The sequence below is a fragment of the Leptodactylus fuscus genome, chromosome 7, assembly GCF_031893055.1.
Source record: "Leptodactylus fuscus isolate aLepFus1 chromosome 7, aLepFus1.hap2, whole genome shotgun sequence".
Lineage (NCBI taxonomy): Eukaryota > Metazoa > Chordata > Amphibia > Anura > Leptodactylidae > Leptodactylus > Leptodactylus fuscus.
Window position 1 is genome coordinate 139,446,032 of NC_134271.1, and position 24,016 is coordinate 139,470,047.

Below are 24,016 nucleotides of genomic sequence, written 5' to 3' on the forward strand. Positions count from 1 at the left end.
TAAGTCCTCATGCGTCTCTGATAACGGAAAATCAAAAGTTATATAATATTCCATATGGAATAAAAAATTCAGAATGGGGTGGAATTAGAAAGAAAAAACAACAGTTGCACCATAACTTTTTAATTTTCCGTTAGCAGAGTCATTTGAGGGCTTATGTTTTGTGGGACAAATTGTCCTTGGTAACATTTAATATTCCATAGGAGGTTCTGGGGAGCTCGAATATAAACCTTAGAATGGGGTGGAATTAGAAAAAAAACAGCATTTGCACCATATCGTTTTAATTTTCCATTAGCAGAGCCATATGAGGACTTATTTTTTGTGGGGCAAATGATACTTCATAACGGTAGCATTTAATAGTCCATACGATGTATGGGGAAGCTGGAATAAAAAATTCAGAATGGGGTGAAATTAGAAAAAAAATATCATTTGCACCATTTAATTTTGCATTAGCAGAGTTGATGAGGACTAAATTTTTGTGGGATAAATAATATTTCATAATTATAGCATTTAATATGTCATACTGTGTTCCGGGAAGCTGGAATGAAAAAATTAAAAATGGATGGAGTTAGAAAAAAATAGGTATTTGCACCATAGCTTTTTAATTTTCTGTTTGCAGAGCCATTTGAGGGATTATGTTTTGGGGGATGATTTGTACTTCATAATGGTAACATTTAATATTCCATAGGCTGTTCTGTGGAGCTCCAATAAAAACTTTAGAATGGGGTGGAATTAGAAAAAAACAGCATTTGCACCATATTTTTTTCATTTTCCTTTAGCAGAACCATATGAGGGCTTATTTTTTGTGGGGCAAATGATACTTCATAAACGGTAGCATTTAATATTCCATACAATGTACAGGGAAGGCGGAATGAAAAATTCAGAATGGGGTGAGATGAGAAAAAAACAGCGTTTGCACCATAACTATTTAATTTTTCATTAGCAGTGCCGATGAGGACTAATTTTTTGTGGGATAAATTGTATTTCATAATGGTAGCATTTAATATGCCATACTGTGTTCTGGGAAGCTGGAATAAAAAAAAAAAAATTCAAAATGGGTGAAATTAGAAAAAAAAGGCCATAACTTTTTGATTTTCCATTAGCAGAGTCATTTGAGGGCTTATGTTTTGTGGGACAACTTGTACTTCATAATGGTAACATTTAATATTCCATAGGTGGTTCTGGGGTGCTCAAATAAAAACTTCCACAATAAGAGGAAATTCCTTGTCTATGATACCCGCTCAGCTCCAGAGTAGGAGACATATTTACAGTCCCGACATCCACTGTACTATTACAATGGTTGTCGAGAAGGGATAAAAAAGCCTACAAGAAAAACAAGTCTGGTTTCTTTCAAAACAGCGCCACTTCTGTACACAGGTCATGTGTGGTATTGCACTTTAATTCAATTAACTTCAATGAAGTTGTAATACCAATTACAACCCATGGATAGGTGTGGCACTGTTTCTAGAAAGAAGCAGCCATATTTTTCTATTTCTAAGATTGTTCTGATCAATGGAACAATTTAGTGGAACAACCGTAGAATAGGAACGCTCGTTTCCAAATTTTGCCGCATATCACTACGCCATTTACAATAAGATTATTAAATATTAATATTGGTCATTGTTTTTATTTTTTGTGGAGGAATGTGGCAGCAAGTGTAGAAATTCCCTGCAGCGCCACCATAGGACAAATGAAGAATTGCACAGCTCTCAACTAAAATCATGGGGCGGTCCATGTAATGCATAGACTGGATGAGTCCTCCAAAGCGAGAGACACTTTATATCATTGTTTTCTAATGTGGCTAAATCATGAGATCCTTATTATTGGACTCCAATAACTAAACTCATATGTTTCTAGTAGGATATTTGACCCCCTGACCCACTTTGCAGAATCATTAAGAGAGGTCATCAATATCAGATCTTTTGGGGGTTCGAACCCGCTGGCCTGCTTGAAGAAGCTGCAGCTCTCAGAAACAGTCACAGCACCATAGAGTGTGTAGTGGCCATGAGCGGTACTGCAGGCCTCTCCCATTCAAGTGAATGAATCCTTCATTTTCTTTGGTTATTTTCTATCCCTTTTATTTTAATTGAGTCAGCTATAAATTGATTCAGAGCTGTAGTTAGTCACATTTCGGATCAGTAACCCGACGCCTCTGAACATTCGCTAGCTCGTTCAGAACAGGGATCAAAAAGCTGCCGATTATCCAATTCTCATAAAGACTTACAAAGGCCAGATCTTATGGGGAATGTAAGAAGTAAGTGCCTGATGAGAAGGGAATGAAGACACACTTGGCTGTACATAAACCTGCCTGACCGCCCGCCGTGCCGAGGTGAGAGATGCGCCATATAACGGCTTAATTTGGAGCTTCCTCAGATGGGAATGTGCGAGAATATTATACCTGCTGGTTCTTCGCAGTGTCTGCTGGTCATGTGACCTTTACCGCTAATGCCTTGTGAAGGACTTCATATAACTACCATAGGTATTAACCTACTTGGCCAAGTGGCGTAGACAGTATCAGAGGGCCATACAATGTCATTTAAAGGGGTAGTCCAACATTTGAAAAACATGGCTGCTTTACTTTTAGGTTAACCCTAAATATATATATATATATATATATATATATAATCTATAAAGTATAAAGGGACCGTACGGACAGCGTAATCTCATTCACTTGAATGCCGTTCACGCCCCATGGCGCAGGGACCTGCTACAGATTGACCATTGTGTACAACAAGGCGCATAATAAAGACTAGGAATATGATTGATGGATTTTTCTTTACGATTTGTCCGCAGGTCTCATTGTGTACCTAGGTATGATGGGGGGAGCCTTCCTGTGGGGAGGAATGGCCGACCGAATCGGCAGAAGACAGTGCCTGCTCATCTCTCTCTCTGTCAACAGCGTGTTTGCCTTCTTTTCTTCATTTGTTCAAGGATATGGGACATTCCTGTTCTGTAGACTTCTGTCTGGTGTGGGGTAAGATGTCATGTCTGTCATCTGTATATCATTAATCTCATATCTATCTATCTATCTATCTATCTATCTATCTATCTATCTATCTTTATATATCTATCAATACATATATCTATCTATCTATACATATCTATCTATCTATGTCCTATCTATCTATCTATCTATCTATCTATCTATCTACCTAATCTATCTATCTTTATATATCTATCAATACATATATCTATCTATCTATACATATCTATCTATCTATCTATCTATCTATCTATCTCCTATCTATCTATCTCCTATCTATCTATCTATCTATCTATCTATCTATCTATCTATCTATCTATCTATCCCATATCTATCTACAGTGTTGGCCAAAAGTATTGGCACCCCTGCAATGCTGTCAGATAATATTCATGTTCTTCCAGAAAATGATTGCAATCACAAATTCTTTGATATTATTATCTTCATTTAATTTGTCTTCAATGGAAAACCACAAAAAGAATTGTCAAAAAGCCAAATTGGATATAATTCCACAGCAAACATAAAAAGGGGGTGGACAAAAGTATTGGCACTGTTTGAAATCATGTGATGCTTCTCTAATTTGTGTAATTAACAGCACCTGTTACTTACCTGTGGCACCTAACAGGTGGTGGCAATAACTAAATCACACTTGCAGCCAGTTGAAATGGATTAAAGTTGACTCAGCCTCTGTCCTGTGTCCTTGTGTGACCACATTGAGCATGGAGAAAAGAAAGAAGACCAAAGAACTGTCTGAGGACTTGAGAAGCAAAATTGTGAGGAAGCATGAGCAATCTCAAGGCTACAAGTCCATCTCCAAAGACCTGAATGTTCCTGTGTCTACCGTGCGCAGTGTCATCAAGAAGTGTAAAGCCCATGGCACTGCGGCTAACCTCCCTAGATGTGGACGCAAAAGAGAAATGGACAAGAGATTTCAACGCAAGATTGTGCGGATGGTGGATAAAGAACCTCGACTAACATCCAAACAAGTTCAAGCTGCCCTGCAGTCCGAGGGTACAACAGTGTCACCCCGTACTATCCGTCAGCGTCTGAATGAGACGGGACTGTATGGTAGGAGACCCAGGAAGACCCCACTTCTTACCCAGAGACAGAAAAAAGCCAGGCTGGAGTTTGCCAAAACTTACCTGAGAAAGCCAAAAGAGGCCTTCAAAGAAAAGAAGACGCCCCCTACAGTCAGACATGGTGGAGGTTCCCTGATGGTTTGGGGTTGCTTTGCTGCCTCTGGCACTGGACTGCTTGACCGTGTGCATGGCATTATGAAGTCTGAAGACGACCAACACATTGTGCAGCATAATGTAGGGCCCAGTGTGAGAAAGCTGGGTCTCCCTCAGAGGTCAGGGGTCTTCCAGCAGGACAATGACCCAAAACACACTTCAGGTCAGCACTAGAAAATGGTGGTGAGAGAAAGCCCTGGAGACTTGTAAAGTGGCAGCAATGAGTCCAGCCCTGAATCCCATAGACCACCTGTGGGGGAGGAGGAGAGATCTCTTGGTGGCAGTTTGGAGAAGGCCCCCTTCACATCTCAGGGGGGACCTGGAGCAGTTTGCCAAAGAAGAATGGTCTAAGATTCCAGCAGAGCCTTGTAAGAAACTCATTGCTGGTTACCGGGAGCGGTTGTGCGCAGTTATTGTGTCTAAAGGTTGTGCTACCAAGTATTAGGCTGAGGGCGCCAATACTTCTGTCCGGACCAGTTTTGGAGTTTTGTGTAAAATAATCAATGATTTGACTTTTTTTTCATTCTCTTTTGTGTTTTTTCATTGCAAGCAAAATAAATGAAGATATTACCAAAGAGTTTGTGATTGTAATCATTTTCTGGAAGAAACCGAGTATTATCTGACAGAATTGCAGGGGGGCCAATACTTTTGGCCAACACTGTATCTCATAAGTATATATTTCTCTATGTCTATCTATAAACCATCTAGCTGTACTATATCTTCTTGAATAGTTGTTGGCTGTGTTCTGTAGTCATTACAAGCAGCAGCTCAGATCTGTCTTTGTGTACGTGTGTAATGAGCTATGTAATGTACTAAGTGCGATGTGGCAGCCATAATGTGCTCCACTGCTCACAATGAACAAGTCTTCTAATCCCACGAACAGTCCAGCGTCCTCTTCTAAAGTATTGCTATAAGATACTGATGGGGAGGGATTACAGCAATAGGTGTGTGTGTGGGAGGGGGGGGGGTCACCAGAAATATGTGCCAGCCCTTCATGGGGTGTGAATTGAGCCCAGGTTTGGGGCAAAGATTAGAGGAGTGTCCTTTAAATAAATGGATGTAGCTTTACCGATGTGATACACAGTTGTCAGCTCAATAAGGTAGCAAGACGGCCTTTTCCAAGCTCGGGCCGTTCCCGTGGCCAGTGGATACGTTGCAAATTTTCCAACTGGATTGTCAGTCTGCCACATATAATAAGTCGTAAAGTGGATGAGATCTCACGTATCACCTTATACCCAGACCACTCAGTCTTATGGGAGAGTCAGGAATTACAAATCGGAATGGCAGCCATGTTGGATGTTACTCAAGTAACTAAAAAATTCCTCATTTCCTTTGCAGTATTGGTGGATCCATTCCTATCGTCTTCTCATATTTCTCTGAATTCCTGGCCCAGGAAAAGAGAGGAGAACATCTGAGCTGGCTAAGCATGTTCTGGATGATCGGGGGTATCTACGCCTCGGCCATGGCCTGGGCTATCATCCCTCACTATGGTGAGTTATAGGATGGCTTTTTTTTTGGACACTTTTTGTGACCAGGAATGAATTCAAGAAGGAATGACCTGGATGGCAACATCTAGTAGATGATGAGACGTAGACAGTCATAACATCGTATCGCATTCTTGCAGGATGGAGCTTCCAGATGGGCTCAGCGTACCAGTTCCACAGCTGGAGGGTGTTTGTCTTGGTTTGTGCGTTTCCTTCTGTGTTTGCCATCGGAGCCCTGACCACCATGCCCGAGAGTCCCCGCTTCTATCTAGAGGTAAGATATAACAATATGAAGAGACATCAAGCCCTTCTGCTTGCCATCAGTTCTTCCCCATCCAGGGATCAGATTTAGTGAGGATGGAAGACGTTGTAGGTCCTACCACTGGTGGAGACATCTCTTCTATGATCTTTACCATACCTTGGGTCCATATGGGTCATTCGACTTCCGCCTGAGATTCCTCTTCACTTTCCGGCCCCCATAGCTTTTACTCAATTATTAGGCTCAGATGAATGGGGCTAATCCACATGGGGTCTCGCACCGCGGGTTCTATGGCTGAATCAGACACAAAATCCATAGCTAGGGTTGAGCGATCGGGATCGGAAAAGATTGGATTCACGATCCAAATCGGGATTCTGGCCCGATCTTTTCCAGCGGGATCGAGATCGCAGGTTATCTCAAGATCATCTCAACCCCAAAAGTGACTTTTCCCATAGAAAAGCATTAACTAGGGTTGAGGATCGCGATTGGAAAAGATCGGATTCCGATCGGCGATCGAGCAAATTTCACGATCGGGATCGAGATCGGCTGGAAAATGATCGGAAATCGGATTTTAAAATCGATCTTGAAATCTCAAGATCGGCTCAACCCCATCCATAGCAAGATCGTGTAGGAAATATTTTTCCAGTTTCCAGAGTCCGTCTTTGCTTTCCATTGAAAACTAGGGGACGGAGATTTTGACCAAAATTTGGAAATGATTTTGAGGAGGAATCTGGCTTCAAATCAGCTCCAAATTGCACCCTATAAATTCATCAGGGGTAAATGATAGGTAAAGGATGGCGGACTTCAGTGGCACATGGCACATGCACTGAATAATATGACGCTGGACTCGTATTCCACCGGGTGATCCGGTTGCTGGTGGGGCATCCTGATGAATGGAAAGTTGGACGCACATTTATGGGGCTCTATGTTCACTTTTATGGGAATTAAACATGGCTGTTCTGTCACTCACATAGGAGTGAATGGACAGAGATGTGTACCCATTAGAGATGAGCGAGTAGTATTCGACCGAATACCTCCCCGCCATAGGTATGCGTGTAAGCGGCCGAACACCAAGGGGTTCGATGCGCTTAACTCCTTGGTGTTCGGCCGCTTACACGAATACCTATGGCGGGGAGGTATTCGATCAAATACTACTCGCTCATCTCTAGTACCCACCTCTCAGTTCATGCTCCACTTGGATATGGAAGCTAATGACTGCTTCACCAGGGGGGGGGGGGGGGGGGGCAGGTCTTTCGGGTAACATTAGTTTACCTATATTATTACCCACAATGCTTTGCATTAATAATGATATTCTAATTCTGAAATCTTTTCCAGAACGGAAAACATGATGAAGCTTGGATGGTGCTAAAGCAAGTCCACGATACCAACATGCGGGCCAAGGGCCACCCAGAGAGGGTCTTCTCTGTAAGTATTCTTGAGTGCTCAGTCTTCCTTAGGTAGTGATCTTCGGGGTCCTCTACCTCCTTTCTGGACCTGCACATAATCTCCAAGGTCCCTTCAGATCTTTACCATGGGGGTATCCACCAGGATAGCAGGGACTGTGGTTGTTTTTGGACCTAGCAACTAAAGGGGTCCCCTATGTTAGCCAGAAGTGAAGGACAGATTGAAATACCTATCATTTCTCTATCAGACTACACAGATTTGGTTTGTTGTATGTTACCATGTTGATGCATAATAAACATAGAAGCTGAAGACACAAAACGGTCGAAAATTTTTGAAAAATTGCTTCGTGAAGGACATTTGAATCGAACATCTTTATCGCTCGCCTACAGTCTTTGTAACCCTTTATTTACCGGCCAACTATGTCTGTACAGGTCACCCAAATAAAGACCATTAAACAAGAGGATGAGCTGATTGAGATCCAGTCTGATACGGGGACGTGGTACCGGCGCTGGATGATTCGGATTCTTAACTTGTCTCAGCAGGTAGGACTTAGATTTTAGGATGACCTGGTTGAGTCACAACATAGTTCTAATAGCCACAAGTCCAAGTCAGACCCGAGTGATCTATGATGTTAACAGTCCGGTCTCAGGCCAGGCCTCGCAGCTATATCGGCGCCCGATTCCGTCCATATTATTATCTGCCTGAAATTGGCCTTAGATGATATATAGGCTGCCATATAGGTTGGCTTTTTTGTGGGGTGAATCTGTACCCTCTCATGCAGATCCAGCTTTGATACTGTCATAGAGATACAGTGGGGCAAAAAAGTATTTAGTCAGTCACCAATAGTGCAAGTTCCACCACTTACAAAGATGAGAGGCGTCTGTAATTTACATCATAGGTAGACCTCAACTATGAGAGACAAAATGAGAAAACAAATCCAGAAAATCACATTGTCTGATTTTGTAAGAATTTATTTGCAAATTATGGTGGAAAATAAGTATTTGGTCACCTACAAACAATCAAGATTTCTGGCTCTCACAGACCTGTAACTTCTTCTTTAAGAGTCTCCTCTTTCCTCCACTCATTACCTGTAGTAATGGCACCTGTTTAAACTTGTTATCAGTATAAAAAGACACCTGTGCACACCCTCAAACAGTCAGACTCCAAACTCCACTATGGTGAAGACCAAAGAGCTGTCAAAGGACACCAGAAAGAAAATTGTAGCCCTGCACCAGGCTGGGAAGACTGAATCTGCAATAGGCAACCAGCTTGGATTGAAGAAATCAACTGTGGGAGCAATAATTAGAAAATGGAAGACATACAAGACCACTGATAATCTCCCTTGATCTGGGGCTCCACGCAAAATCTCACCAAGTGGGGTCAAAATAATCACAAGAACGGTGAGCAAAAATCCCAGAACCACGCGGGGGGACCTAGTGAATGAACTGCAGAGAGCTGGGACCAATGTAACAAAGCCTACCATCAGTAACACACTACGCCACCAGGGACTCAGATCCTGCAGTGCCAGACGTGTCCCACTGCTTAAGCCAGTACATGTCCGGGCCCGTCTGATGTTTGCTAGAGAGCATTTGGATGATCCAGAAGAGTATTGGGAGAATGTCCTATGGTCTGATGAAACCAAACTGGAACTGTTTGGTAGAAACACAACTTTTCATGTTTGGAGGAAAAAGAATATTGAGTTGCATCCATCAAACACCATACCTACTGTAAAGCAAGGGGGTGGAAACATCATGCTTTGGAGCTGTTTCTCTGCAAAGGGGCCAGGACGACTGATCCGGGTACATGAAAGAATGAATGGGGCCATGTATCGTGAGATTTTTGAGTGCAAACCTCCTTCCATCAGCAAGGGCATTGAAGATGAAACGTGGCTGGGTCTTTCAACATGACAATGATCCAAAGCACACCGCCAGGGCAACGAAGGAGTGGCTTTGTAAGAAGCATTTCAAGGTCCTGCAGTGGCCTAGCCAGTCTCCAGATCTCAACCCTATAGAAAACCTGTGGAGGGAGTTGAAAGTCCGTGTTGCCAAGCGACAGCCCCAAAACATCACTGCTCTAGAGGAGATCTGCATGGAGGAATGGGCCAACATACCAACAACAGTGTGTGTCAACCTTGTGAAGACTTACAGAAAATGTTTGACCTCTGTCATTGCCAACAAAGGATAACAAAGTATTGAGATGAAATTTTGTTACTGACCAAATACTTATTTTCCACCATAATTTGCAAATAAATTCTTACAAAATCAGACAATGTGATTTTCTGGATTTGTTTTCTCATTTTGTCTCTCATAGTTGAGGTCTACCTATCATGTAAATTACAGACACCTCTCATCTTTTTAAGTGGTGGAACTTGCACTATTGGTGACTGACTAAATACTTTTTTGCCCCACTGTATGACATACATCTACTGGACCCTACTGTATTTCCAAATTGGTAGAAGAGAATATCTCCATGATACAGCACCATATGGGGGGTCCTTATGGCCTAGTACGGATCTGAATGCTCTTCATGTACCTCCGTATAGTCTTGGTGGACCCAAATGTGTGACCTTAGAGAAATTGTATTACAGGGGTTGTCTCATGAGGACAACCCCTGTCCATAAGCCCTATTTATATGGATATGGACATCATATAGCCAAAATGGAGAGACGCTCTGTACAAGTCGCTTTCGTTTTGTTGGCGGTATTAGGATTGGGACAATCAACTAGTTTCCAAATTCAGATAATAATCCATGTATTTTTATATCTTTTTTGGAGTGAATTTTTGAATTAATTTTTGGAAAATTTCTTAACGTCCTTTACATTTTCCTTCTTTTTAGGTTTGGGCCAATTTCCACCAGTGCTTTGCTCCAGAATACAGACGCATCACCCTGATGATGATGGCGGTTTGGTTCACAATGTCTTTCAGGTAGGTTATTTTTTATTTTCCACGTAAGATGTATCATTACAGATCGCACTACCGGAAGGATGCAGGAATTTTTATCTTTGTTTTGGTTGATTTTTTTTTTTACGAAGGTCGCTCAGATTTACTAATATCAGTACTTAGTCTCACGCACGGTCTCCTTGCTTCATCAAACTCAACGCCGCACGGTGAAATTACTATTGTCATGGCAACCGCTGCAGGACCGTCTGGCTTCCTTCTCTTCGGACGAGACTGGAGATGGAGCCTGCCAATGTTTTGTTAGGGTTGGGAGGTGTTTTTTGCTCTTTAGTCTTTGCTAATTCGCGTTTCATTCTCAATTAAGTAGATCTGACAACATTAGTCACGACCGTCGACGGTTTCGAGCCGCTTCCCCTGTATTACCCCAGCTGTCAGTCCGATGTAGTTATCACCGCCATGCTGACAACCAGGTGGCCTCTATATTAACTACCAATTTCTATATAAAACCAGGAATAAACAACATCATGGTTTAACGCTTTGCAACCAGTTAGGCGGCATCAGATGTTGATGGGAAGGCAATAGATACGATAACCTTTTTCCTGCTGCTCATATGGAGACAATATTTTCGGTATCGCTGTACCAGTATGAGGCTAATAATAGAAAATTTCCATGTATTTCCAAGATATATGTATTTTTTGAAGTGTGGGATGTATCCGCATCACTATTGCCCCCTCTCTCCAATCCTGATCTCAATGACTATAGTAAATCCGCATCCCCCATAGCACAGGTAAGTTACCTTGAGATCAGGAAAGGAGGGAAGGGCTGTGGAGTGACCTGGAGGCCATGGGAACCCAAGATATGGCAACCGATCTTTCTCCTGGAGCATGAAGAGTGGCGCCATCTTCTGTAGCACTGGGATAAGGGATAAGCTGCAGATGTCTATTTTTTTTTTTTTTTTTTTTAAATGTAAATTGTGAACCCCACATAGAGCTCACAATGTACATTTTTCCCTATCAGTATGTCTTTTTTTGGAATATGGGATGGAAATCCATGCAAACACAGGGGGAACATACAAACTCCTTGCAGATGGTTTTATGCCCTTGGTGGGATTTGAACACCAGGACTCCAGCGCTGCAAGGCTGCAGTGCTAACCACTGAGCCACCGTGTGGCCCCTCTGCAGATGTCTATTTTTTTATACCCTATAGACCAGGGGTGCCCAATACGTCGATTGCTATCTACCGGTCGATCGCAATGGACGTATGGGTCGATCACGGGATGCAACCAGGGATCCCTGGTGTCTGCTTGTTCACAGTGCAGGCTGAGAGTCGACTCTCAGCCTGCGCTGTGAACAAGCACTCCGGACACTTGCAGGCCGGGCAGCAGAAGCTCCGGGGGATGACGTGCTCCCCACTCTTAGGGATGGAGGGAGCCGGGGTGCTGCTTGTTCACAGCGCAGGCTGAGAGTCATCTCTGGACACTGGCAGGCGGGGCTGCCGCAGCCCCAGCCTGCCAGTGTCCAGAGATAACTCTCAGCCTGCGCTGTGAACAAGCAGACTCCGGGGATCCCTGGGTGGCCACAGAACGCCGCTGTCTCCTGCTCTCACGCCCCGCCCGGCGCCGCCCACATGTCCGACCCCACCCACAGACGCGTCCGCCCTGTCTTCGCCCACAGGCCCACCCCGGCCCCACCCACAAGAAGTGGGTAGTAGATCTTTGGACTTGGTCATGTTATAAAGTAGCTCACATGCTGAAAAAGTGTGAGCACCCCTGCTATAGACCCTCGACTAGTGGTGGGGTGGGAGCTCCAAGTGTCTATACCTGGTGACTTATACCATTGTAGCTGATATAACGCTCCATATACGAGGGTAGTCTGAAAAGTTTCTGACCTCCAAATGTAGATGGCAACCAAAGTTGGGGAATGTGTTCGCGCATGCGTTGGAATGTACTCACTAAAATGTCAGCCGCTTTGCACCAGCATTTTTTCTTTGACAGTCGTTGTAGTGAGTCGATGCGAGTGATTTCGTGACAATGGATAAAATCGAATATCGAGCTGTCATTAGATATTTGTTTTTGAAAGGCAATACGCCTTCGCAAATTGAAGACGAGTTGGACGCTGTGTATGGGGACTCCAACGAAAACATTGCTCAAGTTCACGAAATTGTGCTAGAGAACCGTCGAATGAAGGTTAGAGAGATAGCAGAGGCTCTCTAGCACCATTTGGTGAACTTGAGCAATGTTTTCGGTCATGGTTGCAGTTTTTGGCCGTCCCGAACGTTCATCGTAAACCAAGCTGGTACGGCCACGTTTAAATTCAGCTGCCCAAAATTTGACGAGGTACCTGATGGTGCAGAGTCCCCGTACACAGCGTCCAACTCGTTTTCAATTTGCGAAGGCGTATTGCTTTTCAAAAACAAATCTAATCTAATGACATCTCGATATTCGATTTTATCCATTTTCACTAAATCACTCACATCGACTCACTACAACAACTGTCAAAGAAAAAACGCTGGTGCAAAATGGCTGAAATTTTTGTTAGTACATTCCAACGCATGCGCGAACACATTCCCCAACTTGGTTGACAAGTGTTGCCATCTATATGTGGAGGTCAGAAACTTTTCCGACTACCCTTGCATGTCCATATATTGCCCGGCGGCATGGCTCAGTCCTACTGGGGGGATCAGCAGACGTATATTCAGTTGCAGCCATTTCCTTAATTTTTGCATCTAGCAGGGTGCTGGGGTGCAAAAAGAGGCGTCACTTTGAGAATGGAGCCCATGATCAGTGGGTCTACACTTTGCATTTGCTGTATAGAAGGGGGTTGTTTAGTCAATATGCCTAGATAGTGAGATTCGTTGCAGTATAGCCCTGTGTTGGACGTATACATTGGGGGTTCTCCTGAAGTATGCCGAAATAGTGAGATATACTGCATTACTGTCTTCCATGAGAGGTATATGTTGGGAGGCCTCTAATGGAATTTCGATATGAACAGAGGCTTACAATGGAGTACTACTCACCCAACGATACCCTACACCATTTTTGAACTTCTTCCCGGGTCCCTGCCAATCCCTGTTAAGCAAGCTCCAATGATGACACGTGACTGCTGCCAAACAGTGGGGGTGAGGGTGACACGTTGCCACCACGGCAGCAATATATGTCATGATGGAATATAATTTCTGGAGCTGGATAACCATAGACCAGAAGGGGGCGCTCTAAAGCATTGCCACAAGGTAATGTGGGTATTGCTGTCTGTATTTTATAGCATTGTACGTTGTGCAAAACAGATATATTTCTAGCTGCATCACGGAGGTATATAGAGCTACTGAAGGATCTGTGCAATAAAAGTATGTGAACCCCTTACTCCATATATACTTCCTAACCCACAATTCACATTTCTTGAAGCAATGCAAAGACACTGACTGGCCAACTTAGTCAGGGGGCAAAAGAAGACCATTACCAGCAAAAACAAGATAAAGAGTATGATGTAGGAGAAAAAGCAAAGGTGGCCATTAGCGAGGAAAGAAAGAGCAAGGCCGAGCGTGACCTTTACAGTAGACGTCTGCATAACGCTCCACACCGCTACAATCCCATTCTGCAGTCTCCTTCATTAGAGGCAATGACTGGAGTCAGCATAATTCTTGGACATAAAAGGAACGGAGAAGCAGATTTAGTAGCGGAGAACAGACTTGGGCTACATGGTGTTCCTCGATATGCTGGAAAGCTATGCTACCATATGAAAATCTGGCATCCTGGCGCAGTGCACAGGCCTAGTCTGCCATCCTTCAATGTACTCCACAAACACTGTTATGATACTCGGGGTCTCTTCTCAGACCCCCAAGTATAATGATCGGAGGGCTAGGAGAGGTAAGAGAACATTAAAAAAGCGGTTACTTACCTCTCCTACGCTCCGGCAGGCTTCGGCCTACTTTGATGTAGAAGTTATGTGGCCAGGCCAGCATCATTATGCGTCGTGATGTTGGCCTGAGTCAGGTGACTTCTGTTCCATCACTGAAGATGGCCGACATCACTGAGGATTACGGCGGTGCCCAGGGAGAGGTAAGTAAAAGTGTTTTTAATGTTTGTATCTCTTCCCTGGGTCTCTGATTATTATACTCTGGGGTCTCAAAAGACCCCAGAGTATAATAATTGTTCATGGTGTCCACAATGGGGCACAATACTGTGTGCAGGGGCCATTATGGGGTGTAATACTGTGTTCAGGGGCCACTATGGCATAGTGGCCCCTGCACACAGTATTATTCCCCATAGTGGCCCCTGCACACAGTATTATTCCCCATAGTGGCCCCTGCACACAGTATTATGTCCCATAGTGGCCCCTGCATAAAGAATGATGTCCCATAGTGGTCCCTGCACACAGTATCATCCCCCATAGTGGCCCCTGCACACAGTATTATCCCCCATAGTGTCCCCTGCATACAGTATTATCCTCCATAGTGGCCCCTCCACACAGTATTATGTCCCATAGTGTTCCCTCCACACAGTATTATGCCCCATAGTGGCCCCTGTACACAGTATTATCCCCCATAGTGGCCCCTGCACACAGTATTATATCCCATAGTGGCCCCTGCACACAGTATTATCCCCCATAGTGGCCCCTGCACACAGTATTATGTCCCACAGTGGCCCCTGAACACAGTAGTATGCCCTATAGTGGCCCCTGCACACAGTATTATGCCCCATAGTGGCCCCTGTACACAGTATTATCCCCCATAGTGGCCCCTGCACACAGTATTATACCCCATAGTGGCCCCTGCACACAGTATTATGTCCCATAGTGGCCCCTGCACACAGTATTATGCCCCATAGTGGCCCCTGCACACAGTATTATGTCCCATAGTGTCCCCTGCACACAGTATTATGTCCCATAGTGTCCCCTGCACACAGTATTATGCCCCATAGTGTCCCCTGCACACAGTATTATGCCCTATAGTGGTCCCATCACATAGTATTGTTCCCCATAGTCACTATGGGGCGTAATACTGTGTGCAGGGACCACTATGGGACATAATACTGTGTGCAGGGGTCACTATGGGGGATAATACTGTGTGCAGTGGCCACTATGGGACATAATACTGTGTTTGCAGGGGCCACTATGGGGCATAATACTGTGTGCTGGGGGCCACTATGGGTTATAGTACTGGGTAAAGGGGCATAATACTGTGTGCAAGAATGCGAGGGGGGGGGGTGATCATGGTCTTAGGGAGGGGGCCACATGTCAAAGGTTCGCCATGGGGCCCCCGCCATTCCTAATTACACCACTGTACCCAGTAACATAGTTAAATAGTTGATATGGTTGGATGAAGATGCAAATTGGTCAAGTCCAACCTATAAACCAATACTGTTGATCCAGAAGGAGGCCCCCCCTCCACCCCATGACGTGGACACTAATTGCCCAAATAAATCCCTGGATCAGATCTCATCTCAAAATGTTAGTTCCCATAACCTGTGCTATTTTTCCTTTGAAGAAAGACATTGCGTTCCCTCTTGAACTCGTGCAAGTTATCAACCACCACAACATTTCTCAATGGTCTCCATGGTACCAGACTACAAACAAAGACTCTGTGTAGTCTGATCCTACAGTCATGTGTTAGCCCTACCATCTGTCTTCTGTCTTTCTCCTTTCTATAACTTAGAGGGTAGAAGGAAGGCAGTAACATATGTCAAAGATAACATATGTAAGCTTACTCCCAAATTTGTCCGTAAAACACGTAGCTTATATTTCAACCAGTAAGCGCGGCGCCTTTCTTGTTGGTCCTTATCTGTAGAAACAAAACTCTAAAGCCAATTGGCTGCCCATAGGAAGTATCTGATAATGCTATGACTTTTTTTGTACCTCCCCTTAGCAATTGGCTCCATCCCAAGTGTTGTCTATCACGCGCATGCGCGACGTGTACGAAAAGGCGACAAAATAATCACCGAACCAATTACCTTCCACGGAAGCCACCGCAGTCTTATTTACAAGACGGATGTTAGAACCTCCCGCCTTACGTTACGATTTCCAGGACTGAAGCTTCCAGATTGATCCCCCGCCCCCCCCAAATAACTATTAATTCCGGCTGTCAGGGACGTAATTAAAACGCCATATTCCCAGTTACCGCACGCCATTCCTTGGCTGCACATTAAAAGAGGCAGCGATGACTTCCTAATGAAGTTATCGGGCCTGCGGTTCGACACCGGGGCGAGATAACAAGATCGGAGGCTTTAGGGGAGAAGAGAATGTAGAATTATGTCGCGTGCGGTTTCTGTTGCTTCTAGAAAGATGAGATTTGGAAGGACGGAACGTAACAATGAGGTGGAAAGTGACTCTAGTAAATGAGATCCTACTTGCAGGATAGGATTGCGCTTAAAGGGCGACTCCGCTAAAAGCCTACTAGTAGCATACATCATCGGTTACAACTACGTACGCATAACAGAGACTAATGCTACCAAAGTCTGCGCTTCATTTCACGCATTGTTACCCCTTGTAAACGTGGAAAGCAGACAATGGACTTGCTCGGAATCGTAAGAAAATGATATTAATAGCTCATTTATGCTAATGCGCAAATGGTTTAATCCGCGGCTAAACTCATTAGTATAATATAATAATGGAGGCAATTCTTTCTCATTTGTATTCGTTCCGTTTTTTGTTTTATGTTGGTATGTATAGGCGACCCCAGATTAGTTATACACGTGTCAACGCACCCAGCTTTCCAGGGAATCTCGCGGTTTTCAGTGTTCACTTTCACCCGGCTGTCAGATCATTAGTATTCATGGCGCTGTGACATCACCTCTGTGCAGTGAATATTAATGAGGAGGTTGCGAGGGGATTCCCCTATTGATGTAAAGATTTATTTGATGTCATGTTTTATTAGGTTTCGAACCCAGAATCATATCAGATGACTGCCGGCTCAATGGCTGCCTTCTCTTACCACAGACATATTTAGTATGGCCATAACCGTTTACTAACTACACAATGCAATTAACACATAGTTATAAACGTGTCCTGATTTGCATTGTTTATCTATACTACATGTGCTGTGTGCAGAATCTCCGGTGTATCTTATAGGATACACCGTCACACTGACCTCGGCTCCTTCTTTTAAGAGATTGTCAAAGAAAAACCTATAAACATACAGGAGGCATTGGACATCTTGTTGTTAAGGACATTGCAGAATCTTATTGAATTCTATGTGATGTATCCTCAACCTGTCTCCTCTGCCTCCTGTATGTTTATAGGTTTTTCTTTGACAGTCTCTTAAAAGAAGGAGCCGAGGTCAGTGTGACGGTGTATCCTATAAGATACACCGGAGATTCTGCACACAGCACATGTAGTATAGATAAACAATGCAAATCAGGACACGTTTATAACTATGCAGTTGAAAGAGTTAATAGGTAATGAACTATGGTAATCATATAGTTCATAGGAAGTCAAGACAGAGATGCTTTCTACACAGGTCAATAAGATCTGGACTGGTAGTCAGACTGGATAAGGATATGTCTCAGTAGGGTTCAGAATGTTTACTGTATTTTTTGGACTATAAGACGCACTTTTTTTCCCCAAAATTTTTGGGGAAAAGAAGGGTGCGTCTTATAGTCTGAAGGTGGCGCCTGGCATCCGCTGTAATAGAGAGGCGGAAGCCGGCAAGTGATAGACGCCATTACAGGTGCCGGGGCCTGCGACATCGCTGCGCTCCTCTGCCATGCATGAAGCCAGCAGCGGGAGGAGTGATGCTATTCCGCTTCTCCGTCCCCCCGCCGCTGGCTTCATGCAGGGCAGAGGATCGTAGCGATGTCTCAGGCCCCAGCGTCTATCCCTCCCCGGCATCCGCCTCTCTAGTACAGCGGATGCCGGGTCAGTATCCGTGGCCCCTTCTCCCCCGTACCGGCCCCGTACCTGTGAAGTTGCAGGCCGGCTCCTGCGCGGCGATATCGCAGGAGCCGACCTGTTCGGGTGACAGCCGGGAGCCTAATGAGGCTCCCGGGCCTGTCACTGCTATATATTAGTATTGCGGCTGGGTCTATGACCAGCCGTAATACTAATATATAGAATGTCCCATAGACGGCAATACAGTTGTATTGCCGTCTATGGGACTTGCGATCAAGTGACCGCAGGCTCAAGCCCCCCGGGGGGGAATAAAATAGTAAAAAAAAAAAAAGCTTTAAAAATATGAAATAAATAAAAGTTCTAAATCACCTCCTGTTTTTTTTTCAATACAAGGTGATCTAAGCAATAGATATCCCCCAAAATGGTATAACTAAAAATTACAGCTGGCCCCGCAAAAAAAACGCTCTATGCATCCCCGTACAGCTGCAGGGTCACCTGTCAATGTGGCCTTGCAGCTGTTGCAAAACTACAACTCCCATATATTAAATATTTTACCAGTTTTTGCTTCAAAATTTTTTTTCCCTATTTTCCTCCTCTAAAACCTAGGTGCGTCTTATAGTCCAGTGCGTCTTATAGTCCGAAAAATACGGTATATGTAACTGAACCAGATATAATATGGAAGGGAAAATAGCATGATATGTCCAAATAGAAAATTTGCCAAGTACCACTTTAAGGCCTATGTGTATATGAAAAACACAAAAAAATTGTGTTTCCCCTTTTTATTGGAGACATGGTCATTTTGGAGTATACACAAATACTACTTATTCCTAATTTTCTTTTTATCTTTCCTTCTTCCATACCAAACCACAAATATTCTTTATTCCTCCCTCAAGTACTTAGGAACTGGTAGAGAACCATGTATATGTACCACCAGGACTCCCACCAACCCATAGACTGAAAGTATCAGGTGGCTCCAAGTTAGATTTTTCAGTCTTCTAGAGACTGATCTACTTCTTAACCACAAGCCCCGGACCATAGTTTGATGATGGTCAAAGCAATTTTGGGTAGTCCTCTCAAAGGGGATTCACTATCTATGGATAGCATGTGAGACTATTATTCCCTAAACCCTTTCTTCATCCTTTCCTCAGCTACTACGGACTGACCGTATGGTTCCCAGACATGATCAAACATCTCCAGAACATCGACTATGCTTCACGCACCAAATATTTCTCCAACGAGAGGGTGATCAGCTTCAACTTTAACTTCACTCTTGAAAACCAAGTTCACAAGAATGGCGAATACCAAAACGACAAGTAAGGAGATATAAAATGCCCTTTTTTATATTTGGACACCAACATCTTAAAGAAAACTGAGGTAGACATTTTGTTAGTCTTTTTGCTACTAGCGTGGTGGCATCTCATGAAGGTTAGTCCTAAAGTGTTCAGAGGTTGGTTGTATAAAATGGTTACTCTGAAAAACTGAATGGTTATACAAATATGTATACGACCTAGTATAATACTTATTGGGTGCTGTATCAAATAAAAATTCTATATGATGACCATATCTCTATCGGGAGATTAAGACCATCAGTGTTTCTGAAAGTAGACTCCGTTTACGGGTGAGACTTTCTTCTAGGGCCCCAACTACCATACCTAGCCCCATTCTAGAAAATAGCTATATTCAGCCTCTAGTTTACTTTTCAGCAGTATACTGCCTCTACTTCTTCTTCCACCACACACCTCTGCTACTTCCATATTTTCCTTCCAGCACATACAGTTCTGCTACCTCTGTGCTTCACCTTTACAATCACAACTCTGCTACATATGTTTATTCTCTGCATATAGCTTGCTCCCTTTCTACACCTAGCTCTGCTGCCTTCATAATCTCCCACTGCTCTGCTACATCCACATTTCCACCCTCACTCAGCTCTGTTACGTCCACATTTCCACCCTCACTCTCAGCTCTGTTACATACACATTTCCACCCTCCCTCTCAGCTCTGTTACGTACACATTTCCACCCTCACTCTCAGCTCTGTTACGTCCACATTTCCACCCTCACTCTCAGCTCTGTTATGTTCACATTTCCACCCTCCCTCTTAGCTCTGTTACGTCCACATTTCCACCCTCACTCTCAGCTCTGTTACGTACACATTTCCACCCTCCCTCTCAGCTCTGTTATGTCCACATTTCCACCCTCACTCTCAGCTCTGCTACATCCACATTTCCACCTTCACTCTCATCTCTGCTACATCCACATTTCCACCCTCACTCTCAGCTCTGCTACATCCACATTTCCACCCTCACTCTCAGCTCTGCTACATCCACATTTCCACCTTCACTCTCAGCTCTGTTACGTCCACATTTCCACCCTCACTCTCAGCTCTGCTACATCCACATTTCCACCTTCACTCTCAGCTCTGTTACGTCCACATTTCCACCCTCACTCTCAGCTCTGCTACATCCACATTTCCACCTTCACTCTCATCTCTGCTACATCCACATTTCCACCCTCACTCTCAGCTCTGCTACATCCACATTTCCACCTTCACTCTCATCTCTGCTACATCCACATTTCCACCCTCACTCTCAGCTCTGCTACATCCACGTTTCCACCTTCACTCTCAGCTCTGTTACGTCCACATTTCCACCCTCACTCTCAGCTCTGCTACATCCACATTTCCACCTTCACTCTCATCTCTGCTACATCCACATTTCCACCCTCACTCTCAGCTTTGTTACGTCCACATTTCCACCCTCACTCTCAGCTCTGTTACGTCCACATTTCCACCCTCACTCTCAGCTCTGCTACATCCACATTTCCACCTTCACTCTCATCTCTGCTACATCCACATTTCCACCCTCACTCTCAGCTCTGCTACATCCACATTTCCACCTTCACTCTCATCTCTGCTACATCCACATTTCCACCCTCACTCTCAGCTTTGTTACGTCCACATTTCCACCCTCACTCTCAGCTCTGTTACGTCCACATTTCCACCCTCACTCTCAGCTCTGCTACATCCACATTTCCACCTTCACTCTCATCTCTGCTACATCCACATTTCCACCCTCACTCTCAGCTCTGCTACATCCACATTTCCACCTTCACTCTCATCTCTGCTACATCCACATTTCCACCTTCACTCTCAGCTCTGTTACGTCCACATTTCCACCCTCACTCTCAGCTCTGCTACATCCACATTTCCACCTTCACTCTCATCTCTGCTACATCCACATTTCCACCCTCACTCTCAGCTTTGTTACGTCCACATTTCCACCCTCACTCTCAGCTCTGTTACGTCCACATTTCCACCCTCCCTCTCAGCTTTGCTACATTTAATTTTCTCCCCATACACTCAGCACTTCTAAATCCACATTTCCTTCCAAACACTCAGCTTTACTACCTCCATAGTTCCCTGCTCACATTTTAGCTCTGCTACATCCACATTTCCACCCAAACTGCTACCTCCCTGCAGTCCTGTTCAGCTTCTTCCACATACACAGAGTTATTGTACAAGCTTTGTCCTTGCGTGTGACTAATCACATGACTGTGACATCAGGAGGTCTTTACATGATCCCCCAGGGGTCGTAACCCACAGTTTGGGAAAAAAGTGTCCTAAGTGAACAAGTATAAAGAATAAATTTACATCATATTTAAAGTATAAGGGAGAAACCTGCAGTCATTTTATTTATAGGAAAACTCAACCCCTAGGGGACATTCCATGTTGTATGTCGCCAACCATTCCCAGAAATGGTTGTACCGTTGTAAATGTAACAACAACCCAAGGGGAATGTTCTTTAAGAATCAGTAGGAATTACCCCCTAAAAGTCACTGTTAAAGGAGTAGGCATGGGAGGTTTGTCCTTCAGGAACAGCTATACAGTGATTATTGGTAGAACAATCTAAGGTCGGAGCTGTCGTGTTCTTCTGCTGATGTTGTCAACCTTTTCATGTAACACGTACACTGTCTACTGAGACCTGAAATAATTACACCTCTCGCTCTTGTCTCAAAAGATTCATCGGCCTCAAGCTGAAGTCAGTTATATTTGAAGATTCCTTGTTCAAAGACTGTTACTTTGAAGACATCACATCCAGTAACACTTTCTTCAAGAACTGCACTTTTATCTCCACCATGTTCTACAACACAGGTGATAATTTACTCTCATCTTTAAGACACTTCACTTATTTACATCCATCATTTTGTAACGGTAATTGTAATTAAAGTCGACCCAGAAGGTACCCTACTCTATTATAATACTGCCCCCTATGGATAAAAATATAACTACTATCATACTGCTCCTATAAACAAGAACATAACTACTATAATACTGCCTCCTATGTACAAAACTATAACTACTATAATACTACTCCTATGTACAAGAATATAACTACTATAATACTGCCTCCTATGTACAAGAATATAACTACTATAATACTACCTCCTATGTACAAGAATATAACTACTATAATACTACTCCTATATACAAGAATATAACTACTATAATACTGCTCCTATGTACAAGAATATAACTACTATAATACTACTCCTATGTACAAGAATATAACTACTATAATACTACTCCTATGTACAAGAATATAACTACTATAATACTGTGCCCTATGTAAAAGAATATCCTATTAATATTATAAATGTGAAAGTTTGTGGGTTTGTGAGTTTGGATGTTTGTTCCTCAATCACGGAAAAACCGCTCGACCGATTTGGCTAAAATTTTCCACAAACATAGTTAATACACCCGATTGCGCAATAGGCTACTTTTCGTCACAATAGCGCACATACGTTTGTGCCAGGACCCCCACAAAACCCAAACTCACACCACCATCTCTGCAATCTCACACACTTTGGACCATAGCAAGCCCCAAAATTCATATTCCCCTCTACAGCCTCGCCCCTAACCCCACACAATCACATATACATATACTTTACCACTTTGCCCCTCCCCTTAACCATACTCCAGGAGGCTCTCTTTAACGCTCCGGTGCAGCCATGTTTGCCGACCCCACCGCTCTGACAATCCGTGACACCGCCCACCCATGACAATACCCCTAGGCGCTCTAATAAATGCAAAAAGAAAGTTTTTAAAAAAAGGAAAAAAATATAAAAAAATAAATAAAAAGGATTAAAAATTCAAATCACCCCCTTTCCCTAGAACACATATAAAAGTAGTTAAAAACTGTGAAACACATACATGTTAGGTATCCCCGCGTCCAAAATCACCCGCTCTACAAAGCTATACAAATATTTTTCCTGTTCGGTAAACGCTGTAGCGGGAAAAATGGTCAAAAGTGCCAAACCGCTGTTTTTTCACTGTTTTGATTCTGAAAAAAATTTGAATAAAAAGTGATCAAAGCAATAACATTTCCCGAAAATGGTAGAACTACAAAGTACACCCAGTCGCGCAAAAAAAGACGCCCTATACATCCCTGTACATGCACGTATAAAAAAGTTACGGCTGTCGGAATATGGCGACTTTTCAAAAAATAATTTTTTAACAGTTTTGGATTTTTTTAAGGGGTCAAAATGTAAATAAAACCATATAAATTTGGTATCCCCGGAATCGTAACGAAACACAGAATACAGGGGACATGTCATTTTGGTTGCACAGTAAACGCCGTAAAACCAAAGCCCGTAAGAAAGTCTCAGAAATGCATTTTTTCTTCAAATTCACCCCATTCTGAATTTTTTCCCTGCTTCCCAGTACATTATATAGAATAAATAATGGTGGCATCATAAAGAAAAATTTGTCCCAGAAAAATTAAGACCTCATATGGCTCTGGGAGCGGAGAAATAAAAAAGTTATGGGGTTTAGAAGGAGGGGAGTCAAAAACAAAAATCAAAAAATTCCATCGGCGGGAAAGGGTTAACTTCAAATACTTCTGTCCCAAAGTCACTATGTAAAGTTTCTCACAACACCGTATATATA

At 43.5% G+C, this 24,016-nt stretch overlaps 1 protein-coding gene across 1 annotated transcript in view; it reads left to right on the forward strand.

The window, feature by feature from the left end:
• Positions 1 to 24,016, forward strand: part of SV2A (synaptic vesicle glycoprotein 2A) — a 114,036-nt gene that overhangs the window by 77,075 nt on the left and 12,945 nt on the right. The window contains exons 3-10 of the mRNA XM_075283172.1: positions 2,791 to 2,971; positions 5,548 to 5,699; positions 5,834 to 5,967; positions 7,288 to 7,377; positions 7,788 to 7,898; positions 10,192 to 10,280; positions 19,222 to 19,386; positions 22,089 to 22,222. Coding sequence (XP_075139273.1) covers positions 2,791 to 2,971; positions 5,548 to 5,699; positions 5,834 to 5,967; positions 7,288 to 7,377; positions 7,788 to 7,898; positions 10,192 to 10,280; positions 19,222 to 19,386; positions 22,089 to 22,222 — 1,056 coding nt within the window. The remainder of the gene's footprint in view (positions 1 to 2,790; positions 2,972 to 5,547; positions 5,700 to 5,833; positions 5,968 to 7,287; positions 7,378 to 7,787; positions 7,899 to 10,191; positions 10,281 to 19,221; positions 19,387 to 22,088; positions 22,223 to 24,016) is intronic.